At 47.6% G+C, this 27,369-nt stretch overlaps 2 protein-coding genes across 4 annotated transcripts in view; both read right to left on the reverse strand.

Annotated features, from left to right (window-relative positions):
- The window catches only part of pacsin2 (protein kinase C and casein kinase substrate in neurons 2), a 26,500-nt gene extending 16,786 nt beyond the window's left edge, over positions 1 to 9,714 (reverse strand). For 2 of the 3 annotated variants that reach the window (XM_080022680.1, XM_080022681.1), the window contains exon 1: positions 9,618 to 9,714. The gene's annotated coding sequence lies outside the window, so the exon portion shown is untranslated. Of the gene's footprint in view, positions 1 to 7,155; positions 7,261 to 9,617 lie in introns of those variants that run through there. The other variant, XM_080022683.1, reaches the window with a different exon arrangement.
- Positions 9,715 to 12,756: 3,042 nt separating this feature from the next.
- On the reverse strand, positions 12,757 to 26,564 carry ttll1 (tubulin tyrosine ligase-like family, member 1; the record flags this gene model as incomplete). Its single annotated transcript, XM_080022248.1, has 9 exons — positions 26,449 to 26,564; positions 26,076 to 26,284; positions 25,751 to 25,931; positions 23,875 to 24,012; positions 23,602 to 23,710; positions 23,366 to 23,509; positions 22,462 to 22,548; positions 21,554 to 21,717; positions 12,757 to 12,886 (listed from the first exon to the last, which is right to left on the reverse strand). Exons 1-9 carry the CDS (start codon positions 26,559 to 26,561, stop codon positions 12,757 to 12,759), a joined length of 1,275 nt encoding a protein of 424 aa, XP_079878374.1. The 5' UTR covers positions 26,562 to 26,564.
- Positions 26,565 to 27,369: the final 805 nt, after the last annotated feature.

The raw sequence follows: 27,369 nt of genomic DNA on the forward strand, positions 1-27,369 counted from the left end.
TTTTTAAATTTGTTGGCCCGAGGCATGGGAGCAAGAAAGCGCCAAACAGCTGCACGGGGTGACGTAGAGAATAAGAGAGCAGCTGCGCGGACACAAAAGAGCGGGAGACGCTAAGGAGACCGCAAGAGCAAAGGCGAGACGCAAACCCCGGTCGATGACTGAAAGCACGTGAAGGGTATCTAGTCACTGAGTGCTGCTGGGAGCGAGAAGGCATTAGTCATGGCTTGTGTGGATGCATGAGTGACCCCACGTGACCCTGGAGTGGACAGCAAGATGGAGACTGACACAGAAGATATGGAACTAATAGCTTTGATGGGGTGAAAGTGGAAGAACCACCGGTTTCTGAGGTGGTTTATACGGAGTTGAGGGTCGGGTGTCGGATAAAAATCGTAAAAATCGATACCGACATCTGGACCTTTTTGATACCTGGAACACAAAACGCTTTAGAATAAACACCTTGTGGAAACGTTTCACAATGCAGAAATCACATGACACATTTGAGCTGACTCTACAAATCTTTATGCCTCATTCCCATGGTTGCAGAATGCAGTTGACTGCAAATCGATATTCATTGCTTTCCAATAGGCCGATGGAAGGCTCTGCCTCCGTCTGCATTGAACACCACGCGCCGCGACCTCCGATGAACCCTTGGGTCGAAAGTTCAATTTTCACCAAATTTTGCAGTCATGCAACAGCAGGGGGACAACCCCCGATGGTTTTCTTCGTAGGCAACACAGAGAGCTTGAGGCTAATAACGCGAGTTTATTCGCGTGGAAAAGGATTGATACCGTGCACAATCTCACAGGCACGTCGTTTTCTACCCCGAAATACATTTGTATCAAGAGAAACAAACTTAATCGAGCCAGCCTCCCAATGAAAATACTAACCTTTTACGGGCTTGTTCTGTAGCTTACCGCAGACGTTTTACACACTCTCCACATTAGAGCAGAGGAGCAGTTGTGTTTTTTTTATGATTCACGTGTGGATGTCTCTTCGGTTTTATTGATAAAACCGATACTGAAAAGATCAATAAGCTGGGTTTGACATTTCATAATGAATGCCAATACTCATTAGTATTGATGCAATTCAATCGGCAGCACCACAGGAATCTAGTCATTTCTATACCAAGCCCCACTGGAGTCGGTCTAATTTCGGCCCAGAGTCTAGTGTTTCTCCTGGGGCAGCCCATTATCAGTCCAAGTTAGGCGGCGCAGATTTTGAATCTATGTTGACTTGACAGACGCTCCAGTCTTCCCAAGTGAGAGCTCTTCGACATGCAACCTGTATATCTGTGCACTGACACAAGGCAGGAATGTAGGTCTTACTTGATTTAGGCCTCGGGGGACACTGAAGTTAAAAAAACAAAAAATAAATAAAGACAATGTCAAGAATTGAGCGGATAACAGGGGAAGCCGTAGGGGAGAAAGGAAACGGTGGTGCAATGCGGAGCGCAAGAGGTGAGATCATCGGCAACCAACATGCACGAGCACGCCAGGCGTCTGATTGGACGCAATTTGTACTGCTGCTTTGTTTTTGGCTAAAAAGGTTATTTGAGGAGAAAAAAAATAAAACACACACACACACACACACACACACACACACACACACACACACACACACACACACACACACACACACACACACACACACACACACACACACACACACACACACACACACACACGATTGTGTGAGGCATACCACACTCTCATAAACCACTTTCATTAGTGTCTGTGAGCCATTGGGAGGATGGTGTTGGTGTGATACGGGAGGTCCCCAACTGACGTCATGTGTTTTTTGTTTTTTTTTGTTTGTTTTTTTTAATCCTGACTAATACGGACAGGCCTGTCGAGAACACAAAACATTCAAAGCAGGAGACGCTTCTTTGAAAGGGGACCTTTGGGTCTCTGATGGGCCTACTAACACGCAAATTGTGAAATAAGTAGGGCTGCCGCCTCAACGTCCACGAGTCGAATCATCAGTCGGAAACCCGTAAGTCGACTTAGATTTTTTCAAGTCGAGCAGTCGTGTTTTGGGTTTTCTTTTTTTTTTTTCCCCAGTCAATATCCAGAACAATGAAAGGATAAAACACATAGAAGCTTACAAAATGCACAGATAAGATAACATTTCAACGAGGAATTATAAATAAGGGGTATCATGAATATATTTCGATTCGAAATGCAGTTTAGCATCTAACCAGAATGCAAAAGAAGCAGTAAAGTGCAGCGTATGTATAAAATATAAGTATATGAATAATATATGAATAGAGTTAATTTGTACAGTATGAACAGAATTAACAGTATTGACAGAATGAATATGAATACACTAAAATATATACAGTATGAGCAGTATTAACTGAATGATGAGCAGTATTAACAGTATTTACAGAATGGATATGGATGCACTAAAGTACATCAAGAGCGGTATTAGCAGTAATGACAGAGTGGGCATGAACATGCAAACAGTATTAACAGATTGACATTGGTATAGCTGGTTGTATAAATATGAATAGAGAAACAATAAATAGGAGCGTGTAAGGTTAAAGTGCAATGTGCAAGAGTTCAGTCACTGGAGTGCAGTTTGTGTGTGTGTGTGTGTGTGTGTGTGTGTGTGTGTGTGTGTGTGTGTGTGTGTGTGTGTGTGTGTGTGTGTGTGTGTGTGCGCGCGCGTGGGTAATCTGGAGGCGGATGGGGGGGGGGGGGGGGATTTGAGTGTGTGTGTGGGGTTGGGGGGGGTTATCCAGGTATGGGGGGGGCTGTCACCGTGGTGTAGAGTTCAGCAAGATGACAGCTGAGGGGAAGAAGCTGTTCCTGAACCTGGTGGTCCTGGAATGGAGGTTCCTGTAGCGCCTCCCAGAGGGGAGGAGGGCAAACAGTTTGTGGCTGGGGTCAGAGGTGTCTCTGGCGATGCTACGCAGCCTCCGCAGGCGCCCGCCGCAGTCGCCCGCCGCAGTCGCCCGCCGCAGTCGCCCGCCGCAGTTGCCCGCCGCAGTCGCCCGCCGCAGTCGCCGCTTGTGCTGAAGAGACCGCCTCGATTGCGGGGAGTGGAATGCCGGTGATGCGTTGGCCAGTTTTCAACATCTTCTGCAGTGCTTTTCGGTCCGCAGCTGTAGAGTTGCCGTACCAGACTGAGAGGCAGTTGGTGAGGGTGCTCTCGATGGTGCAGTGGTAGAGGTTCACCAGCATCTGGGGAGACAGGTGGGTATCCTCAGGAAGGTGAGACGCCGCTCAGCCTTCTTGATGAGGGACGAGGTGTTGAGGGTCCAAGAGAGGTCCTCGGAGATGTGGACAACCATAACCCTGAAGCTGGTGACACGCTCGACCTCCATCCCGCTGATATGGATGGGGTGTGTGGGTGCCACCTTTTATCTTCCCAAAGTCCACTATGAGATCCTTGGTCTTCTTGATGTTAAGGGTCAGGTTGCTGCCGGCGCACAACGCCACCAGGCGTCTCATCGTTGTTGTTGAGGAGGCCAACCGCCGTTGTGTCAAGCTTGGCAAACTTGATAATGGTGTTGGAGCCATGTGCAGTAGTGCAGTAGTGGGTGAAGAGGGAGAAGAGGAGAGGACTCAGTACACAGCCCTGTGGGACGCCGGTGTTCAGGCTAAGGGTTGAGGAGGCGAGGTCGCCTTATCTGATATGCTGGCGTCTTTTGGTTAAGAAGCCCAGTATCCAGTTGCAGAGGGAGGGGTTGAAGGTGAGGTCACCTTAATTTGATGACTAGTCTGGAGGGGAGGATGGTGTTCAATGCTGAGCCGAAGCCAATGTAGTGTAGTGCCGTGGAGACGGCGTCCTCCGTGCACCTGTTCTGCCGGTAGGCAAATTGGGACCAGTGTGGGAGGTAGGCAGGATTTGAGGTGAGCCAGGACCAGCCTCTCAAAGCACTTTGTGATGGTGGGGGTGACTGCAATAGGGCGGAAGTCGTTTAGGCCCGCAGCAGAGCTGTTTTCTGGTACCAGCACGATGATGGTGGTTTTGAAGCACATGTGGACAGCTGCTTGGGCCAGTGACAGGTTAAAGATGTCGGTCAGGACCTCAGTGAATTTGCCCCAATTCCTCCTTCTCCATGCCCCCCCTTTGGGTGGCACCCTAGGCAGCCACCTATCTCGCCTATTGGAAGAGCCCCACCCCCCGAATAGTCGAATATTCGCAATCAACAGCCAAATCCTATTCCAGTCACAAAATTCTGAGTCGGGTACAGCCCTAGAAATAAGACAACTCAAGTCAGTTTTTGTGAGCTGTCCATTTTAGAAAACATGTGGTGAAACAAGCCATTCAGATTTGTAGCCCATTCCTACATCAAGTGGGGCTTCAGTTGAATTAGAACCGCGCCCCATCTGAGTAATTCCACCCAAGGCTGGAGAATAACAAGTGCCGCTGGGAACTGCTCTGTTGGCTCACAGACCAGCACAAACTTCTGAAAAAGAAAGGGGAATTAAAACCAACTGCCTGTGGAGAAACTGTAGAGGATGCAAATGTAAGTATTTCAAAAATAATTATGCAGCATTGTTTCTCTACTAAAAAACAAATAGAAGAAAAAAAAAAGGTATGGGTACATTGACTGTAGGCTGCGGCGTGCGATCGGAAGTCAGTTTCTCCAAACAAAACCAATAAAAATAGTGTGTTTTATTGTAGATGTGTTTATTTTGTTTATTAATTTCATTTTCCGGCGTTTGCTGAATGGAACAAAAAAAAAAAACCCAGTGCAGTGCAACCGGCAGTGCAGCAGTGCCCTTGCCTACGAAAGTCAAACCCAGAACAAACCCTTTAAATGAGGCCTTGTAGATCTAATATGAGTGAAGATTCAGCAACCGGGTTGCTTGTTTCTTGCCTCAGATTTGTTCGGACGTAGGTTTTGGTGGACTGATAGGGGTAAATCAGTGAAAGTTTACGGACTTCATACAACAGAACCCGAAAAACAAGGTCAAACCCATTGGCTCACAGAACTAGGGGCCTCAGGAGGGTGGCACCACCCCACAGAAACAGAATGGTTTATAGGCATATTAGAATGGCTGGAATGCATATTCTAGGTGGTATTTTCAGCAAAAAACTTCAAAGGCATGTTTTGGTGACCTCAGAGACCATATATTAACTTGTTCAAAGGAGCCCCATAGGTCCCCTTTAATCTCTTATCTTTGTCTTTATGTCCATTTTTAGATTTTCGGTACTCGTTGGGTTAGTCATGACATTTAAGTACACCACAATATGAGATGTCAAGGGTGATCTCGGATCACGAGCGGTCACGTCCAGCAATTTGAGCAGACTGTAGATGTTTAGGGGCAATTTCACATTAAAAGCGGTCAACACAGCTTATAAGTATCAACTCCCACACATAGAATTTTAGATTTAACCTCTCTCTGTAATTTTATTCGATTTGTCTTCATCCCATTTTAAGCTTTTTATTTCTATGCTTTTATACAACTTATGTGAAGCATTTTGAATTTCCATTGTGTATGATGTGCTATACAAAGAAACTTGTGCTGCCTGAAAAAAAAACAAGAAATCTGTCATCAAGCTATGGTCATGCACAATAAACGATCTTATTCTACTGCAGCAATTTCTAATCAATGTTACCTAGGTTCAAGAAACAAATTTGCCCACACATACACGCACGCCTCTTGTGTCAATTTCACATTACTGTGAGCGGAATAGAGTGCTGCAGGGACGGTGTGTTTTTTGGAGGCCAACCCAGAAGTTAGCATCGCCCTGGTTCCCACAACAAAAAGCCAATGGGATTTTTCCACTGAATTTTGGATTATTGCAGAAAACGAGCTCTCCGGCAAACAAAAGTTTATGATACTTAGATGTTTTGTTCAGCAAGATAACTATCACAAATGAACACCGCTTTTATGATTACTGAAGTGCAAATGCAATCGGCAGAAGTAAAAAGCTAACGTGAGGCTATTAACAAACTACACCATGGTCGCAGGACTTCAACGTCACCCCCACTGAGCTCCCAACTTGTAGACCTGGAAAGTCTGAGTTGGAATAGTTTGCAAGAGCGCGAGTGTAAACACGACTAGAGGCAGTAAAGGCGGACAAGTGAGTATATGAGTTTCCATGTTCGGCGTGATGACGTTTAACGTCCCTGACAACCAAACCACCTGTTAGCAACCGTCTTTTTTTAAAGACACGTAGAAGCCTCAAAATTCACGAATGGGATATTTACCGACGTATTTTTAAGTTGCAGAACAAAATGTGAAAATCTCTTTTAGCTTGTGTTAGCCACAGACCTGGGTTCAGGCATCTAACCAAAAACCCATTCAAAAAACCCATTGACTTCCAGACGAGGGGGACCGGAGGTGCGAAAATGCTAACTCATTTCCGGGTTTTAGGACACTTTCCTGCACCGCTCTGCGAAACAGAGCGGCGTTGTGTCAAACTCTGCTGCCTGTTTGAACTGGGGATCCGTCCATTCCTTGCCCCGTTCTGCCTGCCTGAATAAAAGTCAACATGGGAGTGCCCCTCCCTCCTACACATAGTTTTGTCCCACGGGGGAATATCCCAGTTGCTCCTCTGGGCTTGGAAATACAGGAAAAACAAGCAAATCCCTTTCTCCTCCACCTGTATGTTGGCATAACGAAGATGCTGCATGTTCGTGTGTTGTTTTCTGTGTTCTGTTGATCGTACACTCCCGTGTACCTCGCATCACACCCACTTTGTCGCTGGGTTAATAAAAGTTTCAGCCATCGGGATTCAGGATAGCTAGTGTTGCTCTCCACTGCTTGGTTGTTGTCCTGATGAGGAGCACCGCAAGGCGACTAAACACACCATCTCTGTTTAAGCGACTCAGCAACAACAAATGCGTTGTCATGGGGACTGCTGGAAAAGGGGTATGATTACATAACAGGCAGGCTGAAAAAATAACTTTGCCTTCCACTTTGTCAGTGTCGTAATCGCACCAAAAGTGCTTATCTGGCCGGGGGCAGATTATATTTCTTTTCTTTTTAAAGAGGTAGAGTTCCTTGTTTCCATTTCCTTCTTTTGTTTCATGCGCACCCCCTCGGGAATCGCTTGGCAGGGGGTCTCGCTGAGCCGATCGAGCCCTACAATATTGCGGTTTCACAGCAGGACATGTTACGAAATCCCTATGGGGCCACATGGAAAGAGCGCGCACACGCACACTTGCTTTTGATACACATACAAGTAACTTACACGCTCACACACTTGAGGTCATAACTTTCCACGGCGATCGCGGGTCTCAACCTTGACTTTCATTCCTCTGCAGTCAACCACCTCTGCCCCCGTTCCTCGCGCGGGGCTCTCTCCGACAGCTGCACCGGGCTCGCGGGGCTCCGAACAAGCGGCGCTCGGCGCTCCGAACCACCCTTCCCGTGCTCTCTCATCAGATAGATCAGCGAAAGCGCACCAGCGCTTCAGGCTCCAGAACAAGCGGCTCCAGAACAATCGGCCGATGAATGAAGCCGTCCGTCAACAACGAGTCAGCCGCGGCCTGTGCTCCGACGCGAGTGACCCGACCTCAATGGCCGGCCCTGCCCCCCCCCCACAAAAAAAAAACCCTTGCACCACGGTCAACCAAAAGAGAAGAGGCAAACAATGGCAATTTGCCCCCCCCCCTTTCAGGAATTTTCCACGGGTGTTGCCAATAAGTGAGAGCAAAACATAATGGAGGGAAATACTGTATTACGTGACATGGAAGGGGAGACCCCGACGTCAACCTCAAGGAACTTCGACACCGTTTCCTGTGGAACCACCACCCACCCACCCGTACGGCGCTCACATGACAGAACAGCCCGGGCCCGGTGGAAGACTTAGCGGAAGCAGAACAGCTCCGACGACGCGTTCAACAGGGGGCCATTCTGCCTCCGCCGCGGGGGTACAAAACAAAAACAAAACAAAAACAAAAACAAAAACAAAAACAAAAACAAAACAAAACTTCATGAGGAGTTATTCGCCAGCTCGCCTCTCACAATGACGGCGCGCAGAGTTCCCAGGCGCTAATCCCTAACGCTGGCAAGTTTAATCTTTCCGAGGGTGATTTATCGACGACGCACAGGGGGGGGGGGCGATCCCTGTTGACACTGCGACGCCTCCCCCGGCGGGTTTTCCTCGGGTCGGACTCTGGTGAGAAATTCAGAACACAGCTCTATAAGCGTTGCCCGCTAAAGAGCTGCCGTGACTGCCCGGAATAGTGACACGGTTCCCTAAAATTCTCAATAAAAAAAAAAAAAAACCCAATTACGTTCGCGGCACTGTACGCAGGCACACAGGATAACCACGAGTGGATTCGGATGAGGGCGGACCGCGTCACTTCGACGCACCTTTTTTTTTTTTTTTTTTAATGTAGAACGTCGGGGAGAAACCCGACCTTCTAAAGTAGGGCACCGAGTCTAATTTAATTCGACGGCGATCACGCCTCGCTCCCGGGAAGGAGCCATCAGCTCGAGGTCACCCACGTCCGAGGGAAGAAGCAGAATCCGGGAGGTTAAGACAAACACAACTCCCGGGGCCCCCGCCGCCCGGTTGCCGGGTCACCCCGGGTCCGACGCGCGGACGGGGCCAAAGTGATCGGCCGAGGAGGATTCCATCCCGCGACCGTGACAGCCTCGCGTGTTGGCTGCGCTCATCCTAAGGCTGCCACTTCCTTGTTCACCACGTTATCTGTGCGGGTCGAGGGTGAAGTCGTCCTCGGTCAAATCAGGCGGATACGCGCGGGCGGCCAAAACAACAACACGCAGTACGCCGTGTGCACGATATGGACCAGGGGGTTATCTACGCGTAGAAAAACCTGCCCCGCCCTTCCGAAACGACCAGAAACAGCCCCGCGGCAACCGAGAAGTAAATGGGCAACGACGCCAGTCGCTTAAATAAACCCGCCCCACAACAACAGGGGGAGCACAGAATTTGGGCTCGACGGTGCAGAATCTTTGGACTTTTAATTCCCTTGTGTGTTGGGCGCCAGCGTGCTCTGCCTTGGCAGGAGTTTCCCCACAAGCGTTCACCGGGGCTCTCACCACCAGTATACTTCACTTGACGATTAAGTCACACAATTCATTGTGATTATCAAGGATTTAACTGTAGAACCGCCACTTGTTACGCCACTTTAATAGCGGCATAAAGAAAGACCGGTCCTAATAAATGTCTGCCTGTTGCAGAGGAGCCATTTACTGGCGTTGAAGATCGGACAACAAGAATCCAGGTTAAACCGCTCATTTTCCCCAACTCAAATGGTGGGAACATAAGACGACGAAACCCGACGATTTCACAAAAAGCCCGCGATCCGCTCAGATCATCGCGATCCGCCCGGATAATCGCGATCAGGCGGCTGTATCGCAACCGTGTCAACTGATCGCACGGCGACTAACCCTTGAGCCGTGAGGTCCCGGCCCGGAAAAAGTCCGCCAGGCAACACTCGCGCCGCCGCCAGGACACCTTCAAGTTACTCATTCACCCCCGGGGTTGGACTGCATTTACAGGCGGCACTGGTGGGAGACCTGCCCGGCGTGACAGCTACCAGCCCCGGCTAACACAGGGGGGGTGGGTGGGTGGGTGGGGGGGGGGGGGCAACCCGGAGCTTTGACGTTAACCCGCAAAAAAAGAGTTCCATAATAACCAAAGAGAAAGGGCGGCGCGTAGCCGTTTGAGTGTGATGTTACCTGTAGCGCCGTGAGTCCCCTTCGAGCGTCTATATTCAGCCGTAGAACGACTTCTCCCGCTGCGGATAGTCGCGCTAGTCCGAGCCCGAAGTCCCACCGCGGAGCGAGTGCGGGGCGGGGCGGCGCTCTGACGTCACATCCCCCCCCACCCCCACCCCCCCCAAAAAAAACTTACTTCGCTCACTTTCAAACACATGAGTAAAATAATGTAAACGTTAATAACTCCAAGAAAAACGAGATAAATGACGAAATCAATTACATATTTAAAAGTGACTTTATGCCTACATTATACGAAAATAATCAAATAAACAGCATCTCTACAAATAAAGAAATGCGCAATATTTACAAATAAACAAATCAGTGCCATAACTAGAAATCAATTAATCGATGCAACATCCGCGAATAAGCAAATCAATGCAATATCTAAAAAGAAATAAATAGAATATATAAAAGTCAATCAATCGATCCAACATCTTTAGGTGACGTTGTCTTAACCTATTTCGATGTATTTTGTTACGCTCAGTGTTTACACATTTCCGTCTTTATTTTACTTTATCTTCGCTTCATTGAATTTCTTTTCGTCTCTTTATGTTTTCCATTTAATTGAGTTGCCTTTGAATTTAATTCAATTGAATTGTTGACAGTTGACAATCTTCTCAAATTTCTTGCCCCAAGGTTAAAATGATTTCTCACACACACTTATATCGTAACAATTTACGACCAAATTGCATATTTTGAGGAGAAATACAAGATGTATGGATGCACAATGCACATATTAAATGATAAGAAAAGTGGTTTTGAGATGACCTATATGGAGAGGCAGGAGCTTAGGAGAGAAACTGGATTCCCACAAACTATCCGAAGAGACTTTTTCACTCTGTCTTAACTTGCAATTAAAATATTCCCAGTATAAATAGGGAAATATTATATCATGAAATTGTAATATATACCTGATGATGGACCAAAACACTGTTTTTTCTCTAAGAAATATTTGAATTGCAAATTAAGGAGTGTGTGTGTGTCTGTTCACTCATTTAAATCAGTCCACTGTATCAAAGCATAGTGAGTAAATCTCTGAATCAACCGATAAATCAATCAACCAAACAATCAAACTAAACCCAATCAACCAATCAATCAATCAAAGTAAGTAAAGTTATAATCTTATGTCTTACTTTTTTGGGGGTTTTCAAGGGAATCCTTTTTTTTATTTACATTTTGAAAGAAATGCAGCACCAATATGGATATTAACAGTGTAATATAGAAAAGTCCTGACATTGTTTTCACACAAAAAAAGTGCTCACAAAAAAAAAAGGCTTCTCCTACTGTTTGGCTCATTTTAAATGGATTTGGATACTATGCCAGGAACGGCCAGACCCTTACTTAACAGCTGTCATATCCTGCTCCGGTTTTGGCAACAAGGGGTACAACTTGCCGCTCGGACCACAATGTGATTTTTTTTTTTTTGCACCCTACGAGCTGGATCTAGGCGCAGGGTTCGGGGGAATGTCAAGCCTCCAAGGGTATCTACACCAAAGGAGCCTGGAACCGTGGACTTCAGCCATGCAGCGGCAGTGCTTTGTTGCCACGGCCACCACAACAACACAGGAGCGGAGGTCATTTGCCTTTTGAATGGTTGACCTCTGCTAATCTGAAATCCAGACAGATTAGGTTCATTGTATTGGCTTTAGAATCCCCCCCCCCCCCCCCTTTCCCTTTTTTTTTTTTTTCCAATAAATGAACAGGAAAAAGACGTAGCGATTGCATCGATTCCATCATATCAAGAGTTTCCATTGAAATCTTGTGAATCAAATGAATTCAAAAGAATACGATCAAAACAGATCAGGGCATAGAAAACATTTGATAGAAAAGAGGTCATCTAGTTTAATAAATATCCTCCCTGGTACAAACAAGGCATATGATTGCTGAGATTCACTCATAAGTTTTAGTTTCCAAAGGAAGCATAGAAAATTATGTAGGAACTTAGTATACATAATTAGAAAGGTTCTTGAGATATATGGAAATGAAACCGTCATTATTCCCTACACAAAAATGTAAAATTTTCTATCCATCAAAGTTAGCGATGTATGACCAAAATAAATAAATCAATAAATAAACAAGCATTAAGTCATCTCTGAATACAATCAATTTCAGGGAAAATGCCCCTGGAAATGCATATAACATATAAAATATTATTAAATTCTATGATGTGCTCTATATACTGTATATTTAGTTATGTACCCAAATAGGTACCTACTCACTCACCTTAAAGTATACCTTATATATCCTTAACAGTGCTCTTGCGTTTAACCTTTACTCTCTCAATATCTATATGTATGCAGTTTAAAGTCCTTTTATAGTCGGTTCAGCGATCTCAAGCCTCTTTCACACATGCAGCTTCGTCCACAAATGTTTCGGAAATCTCCGGCGTTGGGTGCAGGAGTCAAAGTTCTGCGTTAAGATATATTCTCCCGGTTGGGCTGGGACGAGACCTGGTGAGATTCCCTCGTCGGCCGCCGTGTTTCACGAGCAGAACGCTTAGGAGGCGGTCCGGGGCCAAAAACCGAAATACAACAGTTTCAGAGAGGATGAGGGCTTAAAACAAACAAACAAAAGAAATATCTCCCGACAAATTGGACGGAGTCCGAGACCTCGCGCAGGGTGTGGAATGGGCAGGCAGTTTTGTGGAGCCTTCGCACTCCTCATCTACGGGGATGGGTCGTTTCCCCCGTTTTGGTACAGATTTCAGAGCAACCTGGGAATGTAATCATGCATCGATCATCTCGCTTGATCAAAACTTCCTCGCCCCACATGTATGAATTTTTTCCCATATTGGTTTCTTCTTGTCATAAGAGCTTATTTTTTTAGTCGTGGTGTCATTTTAACCTCTCTTCTTTTCATTTTCAACAGTGACCGGTCCATAAACTCATGCAGTTTGATGCTTCGTTTTGTTGGATACGTTGGGGATGCGGCTCCCGCCCGGGTTGGGACTTCAGGGGTTCGGAGAAAGAAAGGTCCTCTACGGGGAGGAGTCAAGGGGTGGAAAATGTCCCAGTTGCTCTTTTTTTTTTTTTTTTTTTTACCCCCTCCCCATCCGGGCCCCCCTTTAAGAGACGTACGGGAACGGGAACCCTCTGCGACCTCACTTCCAGGTGGCGGCGGTGGGTCGGAGTCCGGCGCCGCCCTTGGCGCCCCTGGGCCCCAGGGACTGGCCCGAGCGGCTCCGCAGCTCGCGCTCGGCGCTCTCGCTCAGCGCCTGCTCCTCGTCGTACCTGGGGTGGGCGAGGCAGAAGAAGGAATCAGAGAGGTCGGTCCAGTTTTTCATTGAAACTGGGTTTAAAACAAAGGATTTCACCATATTCACTGTCAATATATCTCTTATTATGTAAGTGAATTGAAGTGGGTTGTTTTTTTTTCGCACTTTGCAAACACTATATCAAGGAAGCTTTTAACTCTCATTCATGGAACATGATAAATGTCCAGCTGAGAAAACTATTGCTCACTTTTGATCAGGTAAAAATATGAGTCATGTTTTGTGACGCAAACACAGGTCACCCGACGGCCCCTAGGCGGGAGGATCCGACCGTCAGATCCGGCGACGCGTTCGACGTGAGGCGGGCTTCGGAGCGAGGGATGCACGGTGGGAAGCGGGAAGACATTTTGCGAAAAAAGGAAAAGAGAGCCGCCACAGAGGTCTTTGACATGGATTCGCTGTGTAAACAAATTGTTCTGTCTCGATCCAACGCACCCTCCCTATATACACTTCCTCCACGCTCCTGCGGACGTTCCATTCAGGGGAAAGAGGAGCCGGTTATCAGCGATCTTTGGACTGAGTGTTGTGAGTTTAAATTCACACACACACAGCGCCAGGCCCTTCGACAGTTCAGCTGGTAGCGCGGAGGACTGTAGTGGCTGTGCTGTTATCCTTAGGGTGCCGGTTCGAATCCGGCTCCAAGGATTTTCTTTTTCGTACGTTGTCGGTGCCGAAAACAGACGTGCCTTGTGCCAACACAGAGACGAAGTATCCTTTATTCTTTAAGGGAAAAGGCTTTTGGATGGAGCGAAATTCAGGCCGATTCCACGTCCCTCCGCACCTTCGATAGCTCAGTTGGTAGAGCGGAGGACTGTAGTGTTTCTAACAGGTATCCTTAGGTCGCTGGTTCAAATCCGGCTCGAAGGAGTTAGGTTTTTTTTTTTTATATATATAAGTGCATTGGACTTACCTGAATGTTGGATTTGTTGAGGAAACAGCATTTGGATGGACGGACATTCCCACAGGGGCCCACGCCTGCAGTCGACCCGCTCTGCCAGCGTGTCATGGGCGCGACAGGTATCCGTAGGTCGCCGGTTCAAATCTGGCCCGAAGGACCCACTTTCGGCGAAATAAAGTGACCGAGTAGATCTGGCTCAGGGCTCCCTTTTGGGACGGGGAAGACCTTTGTATCAGCAGCTTATTCACAGGGTATGACGATCGATCTATCTCTTGTCCGACACGACATCTGACAACATTTAACATGGTTTCGGGCCAACAAGTATCAAAGATCACTTGAGGGAACAGAAAAAAAAGAAAAGGAAAAAGGTTTTTTAATTTGAGGTCCGTCGCCAAGGCAACAAGCGTTTGATGTGCAGCAATAAACAAGCGGCGTGTACAAGCTTTCCGAGGTGAAATGGGCCCGCGTTAAACTTCTGTCGACCAGATGTTTCAGCGCGTGGGGGTTTTGTTTTCTTAGAAACGGCGGTGCTTTCTAGGGCCGGTCGCGACCGATTTCACGATCGCCCAGGTAAACTACTGAGGGATTTCCACAGACTCGGAGTCAGCGTCGATTTCTGTTGCATCTTGAAACATCGGTGTGTCCCTGCCCTCTGCTCATACTTGGCGACAGCCCGTCTTACGGCTTATCAAGACGCGGTGATACGGTCACTTCTCAGGTCCGGGATCGCCGTGTCGTTTGCGACGCAGGTCCGGTGAATGAATCACCTCATTTTGACCGAGCTACTAGTCAGTCAATCGTAACCTCGACTAAAGTACAAAAAGAACCCTCTCCTTCGAGCCGGATTTGAACCAGCGACCTAAGGATACCCGCTACAGCCACTACAGTCCTCCGCTCTACCAACTGAGCTATCGAAGGCGTGTCTGGTGCGGGAAAGGGCCTGAATTTTTGCACAGTCAGCTTTTCAGCACATCATTTGAGGATGAACAGGCGGCACTTCCAGCTGTAGTCAGTCAATCGTAACTTCGACTAAAGTACAAAATAAACCCTCTCCTTCGAGCCGGATTTGAACCAGCGACCTAAGGATACCCGCTACAGCCACTACAGTCCTCCGCTCTACCAACTGAGCTATCGAAGGCGCGTCAGGTGGGGGAAAGGGCCTGAATTTTTTCACAGTCAGCTTTTCAGCACATCATTTGAGGATGAACAGGCGTCACTTCCAGCTGTAGTTGACAAAAGTACAAAATGAACCCCTCCTTCGAGCCGGATTTGAACCAGCGACCTAAGGAAACCCGCTACAGCCACTACAGTCCTCCGCTCTACCAACTGAGCTATCGAAGGCGCGTCTGGTGCTGGAAAGGGCCTGAATTTTTTCACAGTCAGCTTTTCAGCACATCATTTGAGGATGAACAGGCGTCACTTCCAGCTGTAGTTGACAAAAGTACAAAATGAACCCCTCCTTCGAGCCGGATTTGAACCAGCGACCTAAGGATACCCGCTACAGCCACTACAGTCCTCCGCTCTACCAACTGAGCTATCGAAGGCGTTTCTGGTGCTGGAAAGGGCCTGAATTTTTGCACAGTCAGCTTTTCAGCACATCATTTGAGGATGAACAGGCGTCACTTCCAGCTGTAGTCAGTCAATCGTAACTTCGACTAAAGAACAAAATAAACCCTCTCCTTCGAGCCAGATTTGAACCAGCGACCTAAGGATACCCGCTACAGCCACTACAGTCCTCCGCTCTACCAACTGAGCTATCGAAGGCGTGTCTGGTGCTGGAAAGGGCCTGAATTTTTGCACAGTCAGCTTTTCAGCACATCATTTGAGGATGAACAGGCGTCACTTCCAGCTGTAGTTGACAAAAGTACAAAAAGAACCCTGTCCTTCGAGCCGGATTTGAACCAGCGACCTAAGGATACCCGCTACAGCCACTACAGTCCTCCGCTCTACCAACTGAGCTATCGAAGGCGTGTCTGGTGCTGGAAACGGCACAGTCAGCTTTTCAGCACATCATTTGAGGATGAACAGGCGTCACTTCGAGCTGTAGTCAGTCAATCGTAACTTCGACTAAAGTACAAAAAGAACCCTCTCCTTCGAGCCGGATTTGAACCAGCGACCTAAGGATACCCGCGACAGCCACTACAGTCCTCCGCTCTACCAACTGAGCTATCGAAGGCGTGTCTGGTGCTGGAAAGGGCCTGAATTTTTGCACAGTCAGCTTTTCAGCACATCATTTGAGGATGAACAGGCGTCACTTCCAGCTGTAGTCAGTCAATCGTAACTTCGACTAAAGTACAAAAAGAACCCTCTCCTTTGAGCCGGATTTGAACCAGCGACCTAAGGATCCCCGCGACAGCCACTACAGTCCTCCGCTCTACCAACTGAGCTATCGAAGGCGCGTCTGGTGGTGGAAAGGGCCTGAATTTTTGCACAGTCAGCTTTTCAGCACATCATTTGAGGATGAACAGGCGGCACTTCCAGCTGTAGTTGACAAAAGTACAAAAAGAACCCTGTCCTTCGAGCCGGATTTGAACCAGCGACCTAAGGATACCCGCTACAGCCACTACAGTCCTCCGCTCTACCAACTGAGCTATCGAAGGCGCGTCTGGTGCTGGAAAGGGCCTGAATTTTTGCACAGTCAGCTTTTCAGCACATCATTTGAGGATGAACAGGCGGCACTTCCAGCTGTAGTTGACAAAAGTACAAAAAGAACCCAATCCTTCGAGCCGGATTTGAACCAGCGACCTAAGGACACCCGCTACAGCCACTACAGTCCTCCGCTCTACCAACTGAGCTATCGAAGGTGTGTCTGGTGCTGGAAACGGCACAGTCAGCTTTTCAGCACATCATTTGAGGATGAACAGGCGTCACTTCGAGCTGTAGTCAGTCAATCGTAACTTCGACTAAAGTACAAAAAGAACCCTCTCCTTCGAGCCGGATTTGAACCAGCGACCTAAGGATACCCGCTACAGCCACTACAGTCCTCCGCTCTACCAACTGAGCTATCGAAGGCGCGTCTGGTGCTGGAAAGGGCCTGAATTTTTGCACAGTCGGCTTTTCAGCACATCATTTGAGGATGAACAGGCGGCACTTCCAGCTGTAGTTGACAAAAGTACAAAAAGAACCCTGTCCTTCGAGCCGGATTTGAACCAGCGACCTAAGGATACCCGCTACAGCCACTACAGTCCTCCGCTCTACCAACTGAGCTATCGAAGGCGTGTCAGGTGCGGGAAACGGCCTGAATTTTTGCACAGTCAGCTTTTCAGCACATCATTTGAGGACGAACAGGCGTCACTTCCAGCTGTAGTTGACAAAAGTACAAAAAGAACCCCCTCCTTCGAGCCGGATTTGAACCAGCGACCTAAGGATACCCGCTACAGCCACTACAGTCCTCCGCTCTACCAACTGAGCTATCGAAGGCGTGTCTGGTGCTGGAAAGGGCCTGAATTTTTGCACAGTCAGCTTTTCAGCACATCATTTGAGGATGAACAGGCGGCACTTCCAGCTGTAGTCAGTCAATCGTAACCTCGACTAAAGTACAAAAAGAACCCTCTCCTTCGAACGGGATTTGAACCAGCGACCTAAGGATACCCACTACAGCCACTACAGTCCTCCGCTCTACCAACTGAGCTATCGAAGGCGCGTCTGGTGCTGGAAAGGGCCTGAATTTTTGCACAGTCAGCTTTTCAGCACATCATTTGAGGATGAACAGGCGTCACTTCCAGCTTTAGTTGACTAAAGTACAAAAAGAACCCTCTCCTTCGAGCCGGATTTGAACCAGCGACCTAAGGATACCCGCTACAGCCACTACAGTCCTCCGCTCTACCAACTGAGCTATCGAAGGCGTGTCTGGTGTTGGAAAGGGCCTGAATTTTTGCACAGTCAGCTTTTCAGCACATCATTTGAGGATGAACAGGCGTCACTTCCAGCTGTAGTTGACAAAAGTACAAAAAGAACCCTGTCCTTCGAGCCGGATTTGAACCAGCGACCTAAGGATACCCGCTACAGCCACTACAGTCCTCCGCTCTACCAACTGAGCTATCGAAGGCGCGTCTGGTGCGGGAAAGGGCCTGAATTTTTGCACAGTCAGCTTTTCAGCACATCATTTGAGGATGAACAGGCGGCACTTCCAGCTGTAGTTGACAAAAGTACAAAAAGAACCCTGTCCTTCGAGCCGGATTTGAACCAGCGACCTAAGGATACCCGCTACAGCCACTACAGTCCTCCGCTCTACCAACTGAGCTATCGAAGGCGTGTCTGGTGCTGGAAAGGGCCTGAATTTTTGCACAGTCAGCTTTTCAGCACATCATTTGAGGATGAACAGGCATCACTTCCAGCTGTAGTCAGTCAATCGTAACTTCGACTAAAGTACAAAATAAACCCTCTCCTTCGAGCCGGATTTGAACCAGCGACCTAAGGATACCCGCTACAGCCACTACAGTCCTCCGCTCTACCAACTGAGCTATCGAAGGCGCGTCTGGTGCTGGAAAGGGCCTGAATTTTTGCACAGTCAGCTTTTCAGCACATCATTTGAGGATGAACAGGCGTCACTTCGAGCTGTAGTCAGTCAATCGTAACTTCGACTAAAGTACAAAAAGAACCCTCTCCTTCGAGCCGGATTTGAACCAGCGACCTAAGGATACCCGCTACAGCCACTACAGTCCTCCGCTCTACCAACTGAGCTATCGAAGGCGTGTCTGGTGCTGGAAAGGGCCTGAATTTTTGCACAGTCAGCTTTTCAGCACATCATTTGAGGATGAACAGGCATCACTTCCAGCTGTAGTCAGTCAATCGTAACTTCGACTAAAGTACAAAATAAACCCTCTCCTTCGAGCCGGATTTGAACCAGCGACCTAAGGATACCCGCTACAGCCACTACAGTCCTCCGCTCTACCAACTGAGCTATCGAAGGCGCGTCTGGTGCTGGAAAGGGCCTGAATTTTTGCACAGTCAGCTTTTCAGCACATCATTTGAGGATGAACAGGCGGCACTTCCAGCTGTAGTTGACAAAAGTACAAAAAGAACCCTGTCCTTCGAGCCGGATTTGAACCAGCGACCTAAGGATACCCGCTACAGCCACTACAGTCCTCCGCTCTACCAACTGAGCTATCGAAGGCGTGTCAGGTGCGGGAAACTGCCTGAATTTTTGCACAGTCAGCTTTTCAGCACATCATTTGAGGATGAACAGGCGTCACTTCCAGCTGTAGTTGACAAAAGTACAAAATGAACCCCTCCTTCGAGCCGGATTTGAACCAGCAACCTAAGGATACCCCCATCAGCCACTACAGTACTCCGCTCTACCAACTGAGCTATCGAAGGCGTGTCAGGTGCGGGAAACGGCCTGAATTTTTGCACAGTCAGCTTTTCAGCACATCATTTGAGGACGAACAGGCGTCACTTCCAGCTGTAGTTGACAAAAGTACAAAAAGAACCCCCTCCTTCGAGCCGGATTTGAACCAGCGACCTAAGGATACCCGCTACAGCCACTACAGTCCTCCGCTCTACCAACTGAGCTATCGAAGGCGTGTCTGGTGCTGGAAAGGGCCTGAATTTTTGCACAGTCAGCTTTTCAGCACATCATTTGAGGATGAACAGGCGGCACTTCCAGCTGTAGTCAGTCAATCGTAACCTCGACTAAAGTACAAAAAGAACCCTCTCCTTCGAGCGGGATTTGAACCAGCGACCTTAGGATACCCACTACAGCCACTACAGTCCTCCGCTCTACCAACTGAGCTATCGAAGGCGCGTCTGGTGCTGGAAAGGGCCTGAATTTTTGCACAGTCAGCTTTTCAGCACATCATTTGAGGATGAACAGGCGTCACTTCCAGCTTTAGTTGACTAAAGTACAAAAAGAACCCTCTCCTTCGAGCCGGATTTGAACCAGCGACCTAAGGATACCCGCTACAGCCACTACAGTCCTCCGCTCTACCAACTGAGCTATCGAAGGCGTGTCTGGTGTTGGAAAGGGCCTGAATTTTTGCACAGTCAGCTTTTCAGCACATCATTTGAGGATGAACAGGCGTCACTTCCAGCTGTAGTTGACAAAAGTACAAAAAGAACCCTGTCCTTCGAGCCGGATTTGAACCAGCGACCTAAGGATACCCGCTACAGCCACTACAGTCCTCCGCTCTACCAACTGAGCTATCGAAGGCGCGTCTGGTGCGGGAAAGGGCCTGAATTTTTGCACAGTCAGCTTTTCAGCACATCATTTGAGGATGAACAGGCGTCACTTCCAGCTGTAGTTGACAAAAGTACAAAATGAACCCCTCCTTCGAGCCGGATTTGAACCAGCAACCTAAGGATACCCCCATCAGCCACTACAGTCCTCCGCTCGACCAACTGAGCTATCGAAGGCGTGTCAGGTGCGGGAAACGGCCTGAATTTTTGCACAGTCAGCTTTTCAGCACATCATTTGAGGACGAACAGGCGTCACTTCCAGCTGTAGTTGACAAAAGTACAAAAAGAACCCCCTCCTTCAAGCCGGATTTGAACCAGCGACCTAAGGATACCCGCTACAGCCACTACAGTCCTCCGCTCTACCAACTGAGCTATCGAAGGCGTGTCAGGTGCGGGAAACTGCCTGAATTTTTGCACAGTCAGCTTTTCAGCACATCATTTGAGGATGAACAGGCGTCACTTCCAGCTGTAGTTGACAAAAGTACAAAATGAACCCCTCCTTCGAGCCGGATTTGAACCAGCAACCTAAGGATACCCCCATCAGCCACTACAGTCCTCCGCTCGACCAACTGAGCTATCGAAGGCGTGTCAGGTGCGGGAAACGGCCTGAATTTTTGCACAGTCAGCTTTTCAGCACATCATTTGAGGACGAACAGGCGTCACTTCCAGCTGTAGTTGACAAAAGTACAAAAAGAACCCCCTCCTTCGAGCCGGATTTGAACCAGCGACCTAAGGATACCCGCTACAGCCACTACAGTCCTCCGCTCTACCAACTGAGCTATCGAAGGCGCGTCTGGTGCTGGAAAGGGCCTGAATTTTTGCACAGTCAGCTTTTCAGCACATCATTTGAGGATGAACAGGCGGCACTTCCAGCTGTAGTCAGTCAATCGTAACCTCGACTAAAGTACAAAAAGAACCCTCTCCTTCGAGCCGGATTTGAACCAGCGACCTAAGGATACCCACTACAGCCACTACAGTCTTCCGCTCTACCAACTGAGCTATCGAAGGCGCGTCTGGTGCTGGAAAGGGCCTGAATTTTTGCACAGTCAGCTTTTCAGCACATCATTTGAGGATGAACAGGCGTCACTTCCAGCTTTAGTTGACTAAAGTACAAAAAGAACCCTCTCCTTCGAGCCGGATTTGAACCAGCGACCTAAGGATACCCGCTACAGCCACTACAGTCCTCCGCTCTACCAACTGAGCTATCAAAGGCGTGTCTGGTGTTGGAAAGGGCCTGAATTTTTGCACAGTCAGCTTTTCAGCACATCATTTGAGGATGAACAGGCGTCACTTCCAGCTGTAGTTGACAAAAGTACAAAAAGAACCCTCTCCTTCGAGCCGGATTTGAACCAGCGACCTAAGGATACCCGCTACAGCCACTACAGTCCTCCGCTCTACCAACTGAGCTATCGAAGGTGTGTCTGGTGCTGGAAACGGCACAGTCAGATTTTCAGCACATCCTTTGAGAACGAACAGGCGTCACTTTGACCTTTAACCGACTAGGATCCTTTAAAACAACGTCAGAGCCACGTGGGAGGCGGTGCCACTCACAGGACTTGGTAGTTGCCCAGGGCTTCCCAGGGCGGGCTGCGGTTCCAGCGGCAGTCGGGGACGTCCCCGTTGGGCGTGACGATGTTGAGGGTGTCGTTGATGAGGTTGTACTTCAGGATGCGGTCGTTGCCCGTGCTGGAGGTCAGCGAAGGCGAGGCGTTGACCTGGGAACGCAGCACGCGCGGACACCAACCAGACAGGGCGGGGATTAGAACGGACTTCCCGCCACAGGCGGCAGGCGGGCGGCAGAGGTACAGGCAAACCTCCCACATTTTGTTCACAGAGTTACGTGCAGGGGGGAGCATCTACGCCCTTCAGACGGAACTGTGTCCACCAAAAATAGACGGTCTAGTTCGATCCTAGCCTTGAAACCCAGTAAGCGGTTCTAATTGTGAGCGTGTGCCGAAATGATCCCCCCAAAGGAAAACGCCCAAGTTAGAAGGATTACAAGTCAGACCCGGGCGAGAACTGCACGGGTGGTCTGAGGCCACATTAAAAGTAAACCGCCGTGCATTTTCAAAACAAATCAACGTTATCGCGACATTGTTATGCATGGCAACGGCCTTGAATAGTTGAATAGTTCAGGGCATTGTTTAAAAAAACGAAAGAAAAAAAAACCATTAAAGTAAGTAGTGAAATCGAACCTTGAGAGCATTCCAACTCACACGGGTGAGGAATGTGGATTTGGTTTCACTGTGCAACCATGCAACCATATCCCTGAGCCTCGTCAGTCAGGAATCCACGTCTCGTTCCGTGTGTGTGTGCGTGCGTGTGTGTGTGTGTGTGTGCTCTTTCCATGTGGCCCCATAGAGATTTCATAACATGTCCTGCTGTGCGCACGTCTGATTGTTTATTAAAAATAAAATAAAATTCGGCCTTAAAGTACGCTTCCCGCGGAGGGCGCTCACCTCAATGAGCCATGGCTTGAGCTTGTCATCGATGATGATGTCATAACCGTAGCATTCAAAGCAGTGCTTGTCGTTGTTCATCACGGGCTGAAAAGAGAGATGAGATTAAAAATGAGATGCCAGATGAGATGATCGAGGAGAGAGCGCAAAAGATTTTTAGGCTTATATTTAATACAGTCATTTTTCATACATGTTGTATGTTGTTCATCAATAAAATGAGTGTATATTGTCATACTTTATTGCCGTTTTCTTCATTTATTTTTATTACATTGCTTTATTATAAATTGTGTCTATTTTTATGTAAGGTATTGCTGACACTGCAGATTTCTATCTATCTATCTATCTATCTATCTATCATAATGTTGATGCTTTGTGGGCGTTCAGCGTCTTGTTTCAAAACAAAAGGAAGTGGCTTCATTGCTTTCAGAAGGACGGGAATGACGTAACGTTTGTCTTTGCAACATCGTTCCCTTTGCGTCCCATGCGTCCATTCCATGGTGCGTGAATCAAGATCGCCTCAGAGCAAAAAGGGGAAGTATGCGACTAGTGACTGAGCTGTAGTGATTTAAAAAAAAAAAGGACAAAACCAGGAACTTCTTTTTGGTTTCGGAACTGTTGGCCTCGGTTCCCATCCAAAAGAAAAAAAAAAGAAACCACACCCTCGTGACTGTGACTGTGGCGTGTTCTCAATGTCACATATGTCATGTGTATGGAAGCAAACCCCAATGGTTCTATTGATTGAAATAAACGTATCTGTAGTTGGTTATTAAGTATTTTAACTCAAGCCCACATCGTCCAGAAAGGCAACGACTATAAATTTGCAGATTAATTCATGAAAAGGGATTTTCAGAGACTGTTCACCCCGTGATGGAGAAACAAAACTGCTGTTGTGCTGGTCACTCACAGCCACGGCCTTCAGGGACTGCACCATGATCCAGTGGATCTGGTCGAACAGCCTGCCGGTCACGTCCCTGCCCCTGGTGCTCTCCAGGTACAGGCGCAGGTTACTCACGGTCCATTTGCCTCCGTGCACGTGGTTGTAGTCGTCCTGCAACAGCCGCGCCCGTTAGAACCCAAAAACAGATGGGCGTGGCGCGGTGCATTTTTGGCATGCGTTAACAGGGAGAGCTGGCCACTCACCCCGTGTTTTTGGATGGCCACATTGGTAAGGTGGACGAACATGTTGTCCAGCTCGCTGGTGCTCGGTGTGTATTTGACGGTGCAGAACCTGCAGAACCCCAGCTTGTACCTGGGAAAGGGGAAGAACCCAGAGTTTTCCAAAAGCGTCACCTGAATATTTGCGGTAGTAGTTGCAACGCTGTTCGTTTTTTTTTTTTCAGTAGTTGGGTGAAGTACGTGAGCATGAAGATGTCTACGTTATAATTATAAATAAAGCCGTCGATGGTCACTTACATGTAGCATTTCAGGGGACGGTAGGTGGTCACCAGCACATAGAGACGAAGGTCAAACTTCTTGCCTCCTATAAGCAGTGGATTGTCAATGTACAGGGAGATGACGTACGCCTCCTTGCCACTAGAGGACGCTACAAACCTGTCGGCAAAAAGCATGAAGCTGGTGAGGTGGTTCTCCATAACCAAAAACTGTGCTCCTACAGGTCGTCCACAGGACAGAGTTACTGCAGCAGTTCTCCATGATTTAAGAAAGAAAAAAGGGTTGCATTGCAGGTTGAGAACTTGAACTCGACTTGCAGACCAACTCTGTCCCAGATGCAATGACACAAATACTCTGTGTTGTATGCCCAGCACGCTGACAGCACAGGTAAAAAAAAATAAAAAATTAAAAAAAAAAGAACTGATCATCAATAACAGACACTATCACATGGCCCAGGGCAATAAGCAGCAAGCAGTGGTGGAAGAAGTACTCAGAGCCTTCATTGAAGTTAATGTACAAATGCGCAAAACGACTCTCGTGAAAGTGCCGTGTTGACGTTTCCTAAAAGAAAAGTCACTCGTCATGTTCAGTCTATAATAATGCTGCATAAAGTATTACTGTCCCTGTTTCTGCAGATCTGTCCGTATCCTGATTTGTCTTGCTTTCGATAGATATAAATGTGAATCACGATTTGAAGAAAGTACACGGATAGAAATCCATATTTTCAACACAAAATGTTTATAATTATCAACCCAGATTAAAAACAAAAAACAAAAACAATAATAAGTTACACGACTGTGTTAATGTAGTAGAGTAAAAAGTACAGATATTTGCTTTGCGACATAGTGGAGTGAAAGTCGAAAGTAAGTACAGATACTTGAAAAACTACTCCTACCTTGTTACTTTCCACCACTGGCTGCATTATGGTTTTCAATGCTTCCGGTGAACTCAGTTTGAATCACGCACATGACATCACGGTAGAGCGTGACACTGTATATACAGGGTTCAACGTTAACCTTTTAAGCCACTTCAGCCAATTTCAAGTCAATGCACTTTTCACTTGTCCGGGGAACACATGACAATATTTTATTTTTTTTTTTATTTTGTTTGCGAATGCAGAATCCAGGACTCAGACGAACTAACAGTTGAAAGCATCCCAACAGCGTCAACATATACGATCCAATATAGGAATTTGATTTAAAGAGCCTATATGCAAGGGTTTTCACCTCAACAAATGATTTTCATACTCATTTAGATTGTGTATAACAATAGGCAATGCAGAGTGATACCAATAAATGTTCACACAAGCCCCTAGGTGACCTCCTTTAGCTATTTTATTTTTCTCATAACGCACCGGTATTTGAAATGCCATGTGGCTGTTGCAAAATGGAAATAAATCTTCTTGTCGCGGACAACCGGACAAGCCTTAATGTCGAGCCCTGTATATACAAAAGTGCACACAAGTTTGATTCAATCAAGAAAGACGAAATGACTCAAGAATGAGATAATTCAAGAACGAGATGGAAATTTCAAGGTGGAAAATGAAAAGTTGTAGAAAGAGCAAAACAGTAACTTCTAGGGTCATTTGGCCGGTAATAGGTATTGTAGGCAGGCATACAGAGTCATTATTATCACAGTCATTATTTGTTGAATCTGTGTAAAGAGCTTGAAACACCTGCACCAAAAGTGAATAGCTTATCGGATTCGTCAGTCGTCAATGTCGATATGTTAATATGTATTTGGAGAACCACCGACGGGAGGAGTCCAGACCCACGCAAACCTGTGCACAGTGTCCTGTCTGGGGCACAGGGACAAGCTAAGTCGGGAGGCCGACGGGGGCGGCTGCTATTGAAACGAGAGGCGGCGGCGACGTGGTTCGAAGACGGGGGTGACTCACGAGGAGGTGCGGCTGTCCCTGGACCACTTCTTGATCTGGGACAGCTTGTTGATGAGGAAGATGCCCTTTCCCTGGGCCTTCCCGCAGGGCTTCATGATCCAGGTGTTGGACGGGCTCTTCCGGAACTCCTCCACAAAGAGGTTGTAATCCGCCGGAAGCATGAACGTCACGGGGACAAAATCTGCACGTCGGGCCGCACGCGAGAGAGAGAGAGAGAGCGAGAGAGACAAGGAAACGTGTTCAAGGGAAAAATAGGCTCGGAGGGTTATGGGTAAAATGGGACACAGAGACACAGACAAGCCCGCGGCAAAATCTCCAGCACTACCTAAATGGATGTATTTCCCGTTCTCGTCCTTCTCCGCCAGCGGGCTGCCCTCCTTCTCCAGCTCCTTGCGGTAGCGCTTGATGTTCTTGATCATCAGGTCCTTCCTGGTCAGCTCGTAGTGGTTGGGGAAGTGGTTGACCATCTGGTCGTCTGACAGACGGTAGCCGGTGTCCACGCTGAACACGTTCCTGATGGTCTGGATGCTCATCCTGCGTACAATGGACAGCCATTATGGTGACACCCGGAGGGGTGAAATTGATCCCTGAATCCCTGGGATCGATGCGGGCTGATGTGTATGGACGACCACCATTGAAAATAAACATTGTTTTTCCGGATTAGGAATTTATGGAGTTTATAGCGGCAAAAGCTTTACCAGTAGAAATTCCAGTCTTCGCTGTCTGTGACTTGAGTCCATCCCCTCTTCTCAAAGTTGTTGATGAGGACCGACTTCTCGATATCTGTCACCCACTTCACCTTACCAGCCATGGTACCTCCCACTAAGGTGGAGAGTAGATATACAGTAAAGAGCATCTTTCTTTCTCCCTTCCTCACTCACTGTACTTCTCTCTCTCTCTCTCTCTCTCTCTCTCTCTCTGTCTTTCTCTGGCATACACAAGAAAACATATTTTAGATAGATAGATAGATAGATAGATAGATAGATAGATAGATAGATACTTTATTAATCCCTCGGCAGAAATTGCACTGTTACAGGACCTCACATCGAAATAATAGCCAATAATAATAAAGTAATAACAATTTTTAAAAATTGCAATATGCAATACACCTACGATTTTACAACAAATAATACACCTCTGTACGAAATTGTCTACGTTTGCATGTGTGCATATATATAGTACAATCTGCACATGTACTGTGTGCACCGGGTTTGCGGAACAAAAATGTTTACAACAATTTCCAATTATCCATAACATGCATGCATGCATCCGAGCGCCATACCTGTCAAACAACAGGAAACAGCCAGTCATCAGCTAGGCTCCGGCGGGGTGCTCTAGCGGCAGGACGCTCCTTGGATAGCTGCAGAGGCTGGGCTCGGCTTCTCCACGGATGCAATGGCATTGAACCGTCGTTTACCTTACGGCAGAACACAGCGGATCAACCCCGTTCAGCATCACCGATTTGCTCCGACCACGTCCAAGATTGGCGTTGCATCAATAAATGATCGCCGAGGGTTATCGATCAGAGCGCTCGGACTCCTCAATAACGAGACGAAACGCACCCACGGTCAAAACGTACTCTTCACAATAAGAGTCCAAAAGAACTGACTACCATTGTC

Source organism: Zeus faber, assembly GCF_960531495.2.
Source record: "Zeus faber genome assembly, chromosome: 21".
Lineage (NCBI taxonomy): Eukaryota > Metazoa > Chordata > Actinopteri > Zeiformes > Zeidae > Zeus > Zeus faber.